The sequence below is a fragment of the Ochlerotatus camptorhynchus genome, unplaced genomic scaffold, assembly GCF_037179485.1.
Source record: "Ochlerotatus camptorhynchus isolate MF236.1 unplaced genomic scaffold, CSIRO-AGI_Acam_v1.1 ptg000330l, whole genome shotgun sequence".
Taxonomy (NCBI): domain Eukaryota; kingdom Metazoa; phylum Arthropoda; class Insecta; order Diptera; family Culicidae; genus Ochlerotatus; species Ochlerotatus camptorhynchus.
The window spans coordinates 6646577-6657355 of record NW_027040818.1 but is presented as its reverse complement, the minus strand read 5'-3'; the positions used below and the strand labels follow the sequence as shown (position 1 = coordinate 6657355).

Genomic DNA, 10779 nt, shown 5'->3' with positions numbered 1-10779 from the left:
TTGACATAATTTAACGTATTGATGATGCACATTTTGGCAGAGTTTTCAAAGACTACGGCTTTATGATTCCAGGACTGTATTGCTCACGAATGAAAACTGAAGTTTTTGATGGTAGTTTTTCTCTTCGTTTGCATCGCGTTTCACTTGCGACTTTGGAGAGAAATAATCATTGAGGAGTTACGGTTTTCACAAAGTTTAAACCGAGATTATTGGAAAGATCATTGACTAGTCAAATATAAAAATTTACTGCTCTATCAGAACAATTCAAACTAGAATTCGCAACTCGTGTTAACTTATTTATATAAGATGCTGAAATTAAATCATACATTTGAAGCGGTTAAGATTCTTAATCTTCACAGATTTTGTTTGATTGGTCAAATCTTGAACAGGCTTAAAACTAAAAATAGGTCTAATCAACACTTTCCAATGCATGATCATTATAAGATTCAATGCCAAAACTGCTAATAGAATGGTTATTTAACCATCGAAAGAACACACCCTTGGCAATTCGTAATAAAGCACGCCAAATAACGGGTTCATTTCTCGGGATCATATCGGAAATATCTTTTCCTGATTTGTCAACTTTATTGCCCACGATAGTAGAGACCACGCATATAAGAGTAATTCATACTGAAAAGAAGAACACACGGATTAATGAGTATTTGATGCAAGAATACAAAAAAATAAAATACGGATATGATTACCCTGACACTCTGAGAGATAATGTATGTTAATACGGATTTAATTTTTAATTTCTTGACGAATGTGAGACTACTTTGATTACTTTTGAGTAAATATGAGTTACTCAAATTTGCTAACTGTGAAAATATTAACTCTGAGTACAGCCATCTTGCCCCTAGCTCCGGATAATCAAATCCTCCGGATAATCGAATCACAAAAAAAAATCAAATCTGCCCCAATATTGTTAAAATAATCGTATTGTATATTATAATACTAAATTATTTCAAATGTCTGCATAAAAACTAGAAGAAAAAAAAAGCAAAAAAATACTCCGGATAATCGGGTCTAAAATTCCGGATAATCGAACCCCGGATAATCGAGTCTAAAATTCCGGATAATCGAGTCCGACCTGTATGATTTTGAAGATTTTGGAGTTGGAGAGTGATGCGAGTAGATGGAATAAGAGCAACCGTACCAGTTGTTGCCATTTGTGGCACTATTTTACTTCCGCACAACGTTTCCATTTTGGCTTAATCACTCCTCTCCACACCGGTCGTTGCTATCAGAGTCATAATTTTAGTAACCGTTTTCCACACCGGCAAAACAAACTTTGGCGTTTATTCAAAATAGCAACCGTTTGATGCGTTGCTACCGGGTTGCTAAATTTATGAACTCACTACTTCCCAAGGTGCGGATTGCTATTTCCTCAACCTGAATAGCAACCCCCGGTACGCAAGTAGCGTTATGGTAGAGGTTGATAAATGTGCCTTATTTACTCATTGGTAAGATGCAAGAGATGAAAAAAGATATTTCGTAGATTGGTTCGCTAGCGTGAGATTTTCGGCCATCGAATTACCAGCATCAACAGATCCATCATAATCACTCGGTTTAAGCTGTTTCAAAACACTCTTAGCTTGACTAGAGTTATAAAAATTTACTGAAAAACGTAACCAGGGACAGAAGATTGTTAAGGTAAGAGAGATCCCTACCTGGTGAGATGACAAAAAAAGAATTGGTTGTATCCGATTGTCCGTGGATAAAAAGTATATTCATTAAATATGAGTCAGGTACAATAGTAGCCTAAAGCCCTCTAAGTAAGTACTAGAGGGCTATAAAGCCCTTTATAGTAGTCAAACTTTGATTGTGAAGTCAAAGAAGCAGAAAACCTCGAAAATCGACTCCGGCGTGTCCAAAACTGTTTCGAAGCTGACGATGATGTACTCTCACCAATCAAGCTACGTATCTCGAGCCTCGAAGAAACAATCCAACAGCTCAGCCCCGGCCAGCAACCAACATGTCGTCATCGTATTCCTCCAAGCTGGGACAGTTGCCGCCTTATCTGCGTGGAAAACGACCGGCAACGGCGGTAAGTAAGCTGAAAACTATCGAGTCCGCTACGGGAAGGACATTAGATAACGGCAACGAAGATATCTATGTGGCAAAGAAGATGCTTCAGTTCGAAAGATTGCATTTCCAAAAATTTCGCAACATTTTGGGTGAACAGTACGGATGCTACGCCAATTCGAAAGCATTGCTGGGTGGGACCGATAAGATTCATCCACAGTGAAAACGACAACTTTGGATCAGGAAATCACCAAGATATTGACCGAAACGGATCAGATCGAGTCGGGAATATAGGTTGAACGCCCACCCTGCGAAGGACAAGGTTCAGGGGATGCCTCTGTTCAGCAAACGGATTTCCTAGAGCTGAGCGAGGTGAACGGAATAATGAAGCGATTGGAGGAAAAGTGCGATCGATCGAAACGGACTGCAAACAGAAAAAAGGACGGATCGCGGAGCTGGAAATGGTAGTAGCCACCCAGGTGGGTATAATCAAGGAAAGGGAGGATGATATCGAAAAGGTAATGGGGCTTATTACGGATGTCACTTCACGGTGAAAACTTGTCACTTGTCGTCACGGTGAAGTGATTCCCATTAAAGCAATGTGTACGGGTGTCACTACACGGTGATTAGGAAGTGATACTCAGAATTAAAGAGCCGTGATTGCCGTACAAAGCAGTACGGCAATCACGGCTCTTTAATTCTCAGTATCACTTCCTTATCACCGTGTAGTGACACCCGTAATAAGGCCCAATAAGTTAGTGCATGATGATCCTTTCGTTTGAGGTATTATACTGTTTTGATTTATTTGACGTGTAGTGAGGGAGCCAGTGGTGTAGTGGGCCGGGATCAACAACTTTACTTTTTTTTTCGAAAGAAGCCGAGAACAGAGATTTTTTTCCCTCTGAAAAATCCCAACGACCTCGACACACTGGCGCGAGAAAGCCAGTCACGCTTACCACCACAACATCGGCACCGTCAACTACTGATATAAGGTCTACCATGAAACAATACAATACATTTACAAAACGGTTAATGTCAACCTAGTTGCCAACAATCTATTGTAACTCGTAATGCAGTGTATTGTTATTTTAAAGTAATTTTATTATTATTATTATTTTCCGGAAGCTCACCACGCGGAAGTGGATGTCTTGCACGAGAAGATGAAGAAGCTGTGGATCAAAAATAATGTGCTTGTGAGCGAAAATTAAACCGGATAACGATGAAGAGCAACATATGAATAGAACTATGATAAACAAATTTGGTATGTACCTACTCGGCAAACGAGGGACGCAGATCCTGTTTATTTATACCGAGATGTGTAATTAAACTCAATATATTTATTAAAACATCTCTAGCTTCAACAGGTAAGCTTTCAACTTCTAAACTGATTGCGCAGTTTAATTTTATTCTTCCTAGCAAAACATAAAATTCTCTAACGGTAATATCAAACTCCTCAGTAAAAACGAAAATTAATGCAGCTGGTTCCAGCATTAGTCAAGTTTCAATTCTTCTCGGACAACACATTTCGAACCGCTTTAACCTTACCTCTAGCAGCCAAGATCTTGCTCACGTAGGCATTTTCCTTAGCCCGTTGCATCCGGTTCCGTTCCGAACTGCGGAAATAGTTTCTTAGCATTTCCCGCGCCGGCATCACAATCCTTCTCATGTTCATGTGAGCCGCCCGACCAGCAGCGCTGGTCATGGTGCATGGTTTCTTCGACGGAACACCACTAATCAAGTAACGAATGTTGATCTCATCTATAACATCGAATTCTTCCTCCTCCAGCTGCTTCATGCGTCGCAACGCCTGTTTCTGTTGCCTTCGCGCTTGCTTATATATCAAGTACTCCTCCATTGCTTCCTCATCGTCGGTGAAAAAACAATCAGGATCTATGCTCACATCAGACGAGGTCGATTCCTGAAAGATAATGTCTTCAAAAGCTGGCCATTAAGGAATTAGGGGGTAGCGAAACAACGGTAGACTTCTTACGTCTAAACTGTCCGTCTCCATCCCCTGGGTAGCATCAAGGAACTCCTCCACCTCCACCTCCTCATCCATGCAAGATTCCAACGACTCCCATTCTTCGAATTCGTCTTCCTCTTCGTCTAGGTCCGGGTCTTCCAGGATACAGTCCGGATCAAAATGAATAACTTCGACGTCCGAATCCATCGAGTCGCCGTCGCTGATCGTATCGGAAAACAAGAGCTGCTTTTGAGCTTGAGACGGTGTTATCACCATCGATTGGTAGCTTTCCCGGGGTCGTTTGATTGATTTTGGGGTCATGATCTGAGAATGTTCAAGGCAGGATAATTATTGAACAAATTGTCAAGAAAAAAAAACTACTGAATAACAATACCTGCGGGGGGAAATGTCGATTTCAACTTTTTGCAGACATTAAACTAATTAAAACTTTGGGAATTATTCAACATCATGTACCTACTAATTAAAATAATAAGAAATCACAATCACACTGTATGCTTTTTTATACAAAAATAAACAATTTAAATTCAAAGAAGAAGGACAAAACCGCGCGCATTTCAAATTTGGCTCACGATTCAAATTCGACCAGTAGATTCGAACCCACCAGGAAAGATACGACGAAACCCGCATGGTTTCCCCCACCAGCGGAAAACGAGTCCACTCGCGAAGCGAACCGGTTTCACCCGAAAAAAGCCGAACACTGTCCATCACCCATCGGCCGTGTCTCACTCGCAAAGAACGAACGGTCTTGCCTCACTCTGTTCTAACCGGTTGACTGTTTCAGACACGTGCTCGGAGTAGTGAAGTGAAGTGCGTTCGAGAAAAATTCCTAAATTTGCCATCCGGAAGGAAAGCGAAAGGGTATTCTTCTAGAAAGTGTTCCCCCGTTTGATTGGTACAACAACGAAGGAGTGGTGGTTTTGTGTGTTTCGTTTCTAGAACCGTCGGGAACGAATTAAAGCAGCCAAGGTAAGTGCCGTGGAAAAAAAATCCTGGAACAAAGCCGCTGCGCAAAATGCGGTAACCACGTTTTCGTTTGTGTGGTGGAAAAGATGGCTTTCTTCAAGCTGTTTTATGTGGGCTGAATTTACACTCCAAAAAGGATGTTTTTCTGATGGCGATACGGGTTATCGATTGATCTGCGGAATTGGGTAGATTTTACAGTGCATTCTTAATTTGAATGTCGCCTGATGGCCTTCGAATGCAATTTTTTAAATTGTAATTTTTAATCAATTGTAATTTATTGTCAACCGTAACCCTGATGGATGAGTTGCAGTTCAGCTAACAGTAACTATATTCATAGTCTGGCGGAGGCAATGACGGGAGTCAATTTTAAAATATGACGAGTTGGTGTCAGGCAAATTATTGGATGATATTGATGTTGCTTATCACAGCCGTTGGGTAACCGCATCCTGTAAAGTTAATCCATGAGTTGAATCAGAAACGTCTCGTAAAAAATGTTTTATCGAGCATTACTGTTTCTTTATCGGCCAATGTGGTGGACGTATTGTAATCGTGTCGATAATTAAACCGAACAAAAATGAAATCATCTTAGGTGATAATTTATCAATGCGGTCCTGAATTGAATATGTGTTAAACGAAAACGTCCTGCATATTCACGGGGTGTCCGATTTTTATTGCAAAAATTAAATTAGCTAGTGCAGGGTTTTGTATCCGCCAGACTACATATTTATAGTGTCTAAAGTTCAGCTCACCGTTGTATACTGAGGTGAAGGAAAGTAAGGATTCCATAAGAACCACTTTCGACAAAAGAATTAATATGAAAATCATAAGTTTGGCTTATTAAACAATTCATAAGTTAGCTTAAGAACCACTAGTAGTACGTCATGTACTACTCCGACAAGCATTCATAACTCGTGCTTATCGAATGCATAACTTATGTCTGTCTACACCGTAACCGCAAAATACCCAATAATGACTAAATAAGACTCAAAATTGACTACAAAGTAACCATTTACGAAAGCATCTGGGACTACCCATTGAAGGAGTAAAAAATTTCCCCATTTATGAGTAATTGTAACTAATAAATCAATACTCAATTTGGAATTGTAATTACTCATAAATGGGTAGTCCTAGTTTCCCTCGAAAATGCTTACTTTGTAGCCATTATTGGGTATTGTAGGGTTACCGTGTATATAAGTCGCGCATCACCTTTCAAATAGACCATACACGGAACGAAAAAAGTACCTAATTTTGAGTTCTTTTCACCCAGGCAATTCCCTGTGAGCCAACTCAACTTCTAGAATTCAAGTTCTAGATGGTTCTAGCGCCTACTCAATGTTGATTTGTTGTCATTCACTCGCATGTTAACGGGATTACTTAAGTTCGACAGTGAGCATGCATAAGGGCGTAAATGCGAAGGGAACTGTCGAGTTGGATGAATAGAACTCAATTTTGGGTTGTTCGCTTTTTCGTGGAGGCGAACCAGCCCAAGGCTGAAAGCCTCCCTAATGAAGATAAATTAATTAATTAATTGTGCGCTTTTTTCGTTTTTGACGGCAAGAGAGCACTAATGGATAGTTTTGGTCGCTATTGAAAATTTAGTCGATTGCTGAATTTATGTATGGACCCAAATTAGGGGCTGTTCATAAACTACGTAGACAGTTTAGGGGGGGGGGGGGGTTGAGAATTATCCACGGCCCATACAAATTTTAAATTTTTTGTATGGCCATTTGTCTACGCAGGGGGAGGGGGGAGTCAAGAATCACAAAAAACTGTCTACGTAGTTTATGAACAGACCCTTAGGGGCGTTTAGGCCAACATTACATCCATTTTCCCCTATGTAGAATAGCCCGAAATTTGAATGCATTAAAGTTCTTAACGAAAGTGAGAGTCGATGAAGAGCATCGAACCATGTAGATTGGTCTATTTGAAAACTGACGCGAATTGTTCAGGTTCATAAGTCATGTCATATCGAACTCTGTTGCCTGTTTTTGCCTCAGTGTAAATGTAATTTATATAATTTAGAAATTATAGAAATTCAGTTGACATAATTTGATGCAATCTTGAATCAATATCTGACCTCACCAGCCTCAACGATAATATCTGGTAATTTCCATTGAAACTCATCGATCCCTTTCTCTTTCCCCACATTCCAGATGCCGGAAGCCGCCGCCGAAGTCGAAACCTTCGCGTTTCAGGCTGAGATCGCTCAGCTGATGTCGCTGATCATCAACACGTTCTACTCGAACAAGGAAATCTTCCTGCGTGAGTTGATCTCCAACTCTTCGGATGCCCTGGACAAGATCCGCTACGAGTCACTGACCGATCCCTCCAAACTGGACAGTGGCAAGGAGCTGTACATCAAGTTGATCCCGAACAAGGAAGCCGGCACCCTGACCATCATCGATACCGGTATCGGTATGACCAAGGCCGATCTCGTCAACAACCTGGGTACGATCGCCAAGTCCGGTACCAAGGCGTTCATGGAAGCCCTGCAGGCCGGAGCTGACATCAGCATGATTGGTCAGTTCGGTGTGGGTTTCTACTCGGCTTATCTGGTCGCCGATAGGGTCGTTGTCACTTCCAAGAGCAACGACGATGAACAGTACTTGTGGGAATCGTCGGCCGGAGGCTCGTTCACTGTTTGCCTGGACACTGGAGAGCCCCTCGGACGTGGTACCAAGATCGTTCTGCACATCAAGGAAGATCAGCTGGAATACCTGGAGGAAAGCAAAATCAAGGCTATCGTGAACAAGCACTCACAGTTCATTGGCTACCCTATCAAACTGCTCGTCGAGAAGGAGCGCGAGAAGGAAGTCAGCGATGATGAAGCCGAAGAGGAAAAGAAGGAGGAAGAGGAGAAGAAGGAAGACGAGCCCAAGATCGAAGACGTTGAAGATGACGAGGAAAAGAAGGACAAAAAGAAGAAGACCGTCAAGGTCAAGTACACCGAGGACGAAGAACTCAACAAGACCAAGCCCATCTGGACTCGCAACGCCGACGACATCTCCCAGGAAGAGTATGGTGAATTCTACAAATCCCTCTCCAACGACTGGGAAGATCATTTGGCCGTCAAGCACTTCTCCGTTGAAGGTCAGCTGGACTTCCGTGCACTGCTGTTCGTCCCACGTCGTATGCCGTTCGATCTTTTCGAGAACAAGAAGAAGAAGAACAACATCAAGCTGTACGTCCGTCGTGTCTTCATCATGGACAACTGCGAGGAAATCATTCCGGACTACCTGAACTTTATCAAGGGCGTCGTCGATTCGGAAGATCTGCCTCTGAACATCTCCCGTGAAATGTTGCAGCAGAACAAGATCCTCAAGGTCATCCGGAAGAACTTGGTCAAGAAATGCCTGGAACTGTTCGAGGAATTGGCCGAGGACAAGGAAACCTACAAGAAGTTCTACGACCAGTTCAGCAAGAACCTGAAGCTCGGCATCCACGAAGACACCTCCAATCGCCAGAAGCTCGCCGATCTGCTCCGCTTCAACACGTCCGCCTCTGGTGATGAGTACTGCTCCATCGCCGAGTACGTCAGCCGTATGAAGGAGAACCAGAAGCACATCTACTTCATCACCGGCGAAAGCATCGAACAGGTCAAGAACTCTGCCTTCGTCGAGCGTGTCAAGAAGCGCGGATTCGAGGTCGTCTACATGACCGAAGCCATCGACGAGTACGTCATCCAGCAGCTGAAGGAATACCAAGGCAAACAGCTGGTCTCCGTCACCAAGGAGGGCCTGGAACTGCCAGAGGACGAGGAAGAGAAGAAGAAGCGCGAAGAAGACAAGGCCAAGTTCGAGAACCTGTGCAAGGTCATGAAGTCCGTTCTGGACAACAAGGTCGAGAAGGTGGTCGTATCGAACCGTCTGGTCGATTCCCCGTGCTGTATCGTCACTTCCCAGTACGGTTGGTCCGCCAACATGGAACGTATCATGAAGGCCCAAGCTCTGCGTGATTCTTCCGCCATGGGTTACATGGCCGGCAAGAAGCACCTGGAAATCAATCCGGACCACTCGATCATCGAAACCCTCCGACAGCGTGCCGAAGCCGACAAGAACGACAAGGCCGTCAAGGATCTCGTAATCCTGCTGTTCGAGACCGCCCTGCTCTCGTCCGGATTCTCGCTGGATGAACCCGGAGTGCACGCTTCCCGCATTTACCGCATGGTCAAGCTGGGTCTCGGTATCGACGAAGACGATGTCCCTAGCTCCGATGAGCCCGTTGCTGCTGTTGCTGCTGACGGTGCCGCTGGTGATGCTCCACCACTGGTCGACGATTCCGAGGATGCTTCGCACATGGAGGAGGTCGATTAAACGACGGGATCACACACCCACAATACTTTTGTTGAAAGAGACTGACCTTTTATTTTCGGTTTTCGCCGTGTTTTAACGGTCTGATGAGCGGAGGCGTATGCATTGGATCAAAAGCTTTTCGTTTCCTTTTACTAGAAGTACCTACCATTTTCAGTCGTAGAAGCACTGACATTGACATTCTCTTTTGACAAGAGGTGGCCGTATCTAAGCTAATCATAACTAATGCATTACATAGTAAATGTAGTCTGTAAGTCGGTACCTACTTACGCTTCTTGTATTTAAACTTATGGGATATTGTTCAAAACATAGCATTCTACATTGCATACAGAATAAAATTAGATTGGTCAGAATGTAAGAATAACTTGTGTGGTTGACGAAAGAAAATCCCAAATTGATCCACTGGGCAGCATCATTACTTTCCCGTTACTTCACTTAGTTCAATCGGTAAAGGCGCAGCTATAAAGCAAAACCATGCTGGAGGTAGCTCGGTTCGATTCCCGGTGCGCTAGGAATTTTAAGGGTTGACATTTGTTTTAATAGAGTTGGTACACAATGGCCCTTGTTACCGATGTCACTTCACTTCGTTTTCACCGTGAAGTGACACTCGTAAAAAGGGCCAATAGCAACTATGGAATACAGTCGCTATATTTACAGTCAGGCGGAGAGAATTTCGGGAACCAATCGAGAACATACCACGGCCTATATTCTTGAACATTGCATTAAATAAATGTTGGAATCTCACCAAAAACAACGTTTCGTTCACAAATTTAAGATGAGTCTGTTAATATAAGTGAAATATAACAATTGGATACATTTTAATTTTTGGTAAATTTTCTTCAAATCATTTTTTGTCGTTTATTTGATTTGTTTTCATCAACAGAATAGAAATAGTCCCAATGATGTGTTGTAAAAATAAAGTACAGATTATACAGACTGCATACACTACAGTTACAAACGAAAATAACAAGAAAAGCATTAGGGGTTTTGATCTAATTTCCGTCCTACTAAGCACAAACCTCTCTTTTCTGAACGAGTTTAAACAAAAAGTGGAATATTTCTATCAAAGATGACTTGCAAATTTATTCACCTTTCCATACGTACCATTGGATTTGATAAAGAGTCACAAATTGTTGAGATATTGTCTAAAATCTAACACTGCTTCTTGATTCTAAATTCGTTCTACGAGTTTCAATTCCATCCTAACGCATTGAAACGCTATTAGATTTTCTTCGTCCTACGGATAAACGTAGAAAAAGGGGATTCGCTAGGAGCGCTTCTTTTGGTTTGAGAACAATGATCGTAAATATTCATATGATGCGCTCTAACAGGATTTATGTTGTAGCTAATGAACTAACGCAACGCACCCATTATTGATTTGTGCACGGTGAAATCATTGATATTATTGATCTTTTCTGATCGATAGAACGGAAATGGGCGATTAAGACGAAGTAGCGATCTACCCTACCAAGTTACTAAAAATGTTTAAGTCTAAAA

The 10779-nt window shown here is 42.3% G+C and overlaps 2 protein-coding genes across 3 annotated transcripts; one reads left to right on the top strand and one right to left on the bottom strand.

Annotated features, from left to right (window-relative positions):
- Positions 1 to 3389: 3389 nt before the first annotated feature.
- Positions 3390 to 4490, bottom strand: LOC135708600 (uncharacterized). 2 transcript variants are annotated; one of them, XM_065230701.1, is made up of 3 exons: positions 4383 to 4490; positions 4016 to 4312; positions 3390 to 3943 (listed from the first exon to the last, which is right to left on the bottom strand). In XM_065230701.1, the coding sequence occupies exons 2-3, from the start codon at positions 4307 to 4309 to the stop codon at positions 3527 to 3529; spliced, it is 711 nt and encodes a 236-aa protein (XP_065086773.1). In that variant the 5' UTR covers positions 4310 to 4312; positions 4383 to 4490; the 3' UTR covers positions 3390 to 3526. The 2 variants fall into 2 exon arrangements, with proteins under 2 accessions (XP_065086773.1, XP_065086774.1); XM_065230702.1 differs by having other exon boundaries at positions 4067 to 4312.
- Positions 4491 to 4753: 263 nt separating this feature from the next.
- Positions 4754 to 9635, top strand: LOC135708365 (heat shock protein 83-like). The gene is made up of 2 exons (XM_065230446.1): positions 4754 to 4975; positions 7126 to 9635. Exon 2 carries the CDS (start codon positions 7126 to 7128, stop codon positions 9283 to 9285), a length of 2160 nt encoding a protein of 719 aa, XP_065086518.1. The 5' UTR covers positions 4754 to 4975; the 3' UTR covers positions 9286 to 9635.
- Positions 9636 to 10779: the final 1144 nt, after the last annotated feature.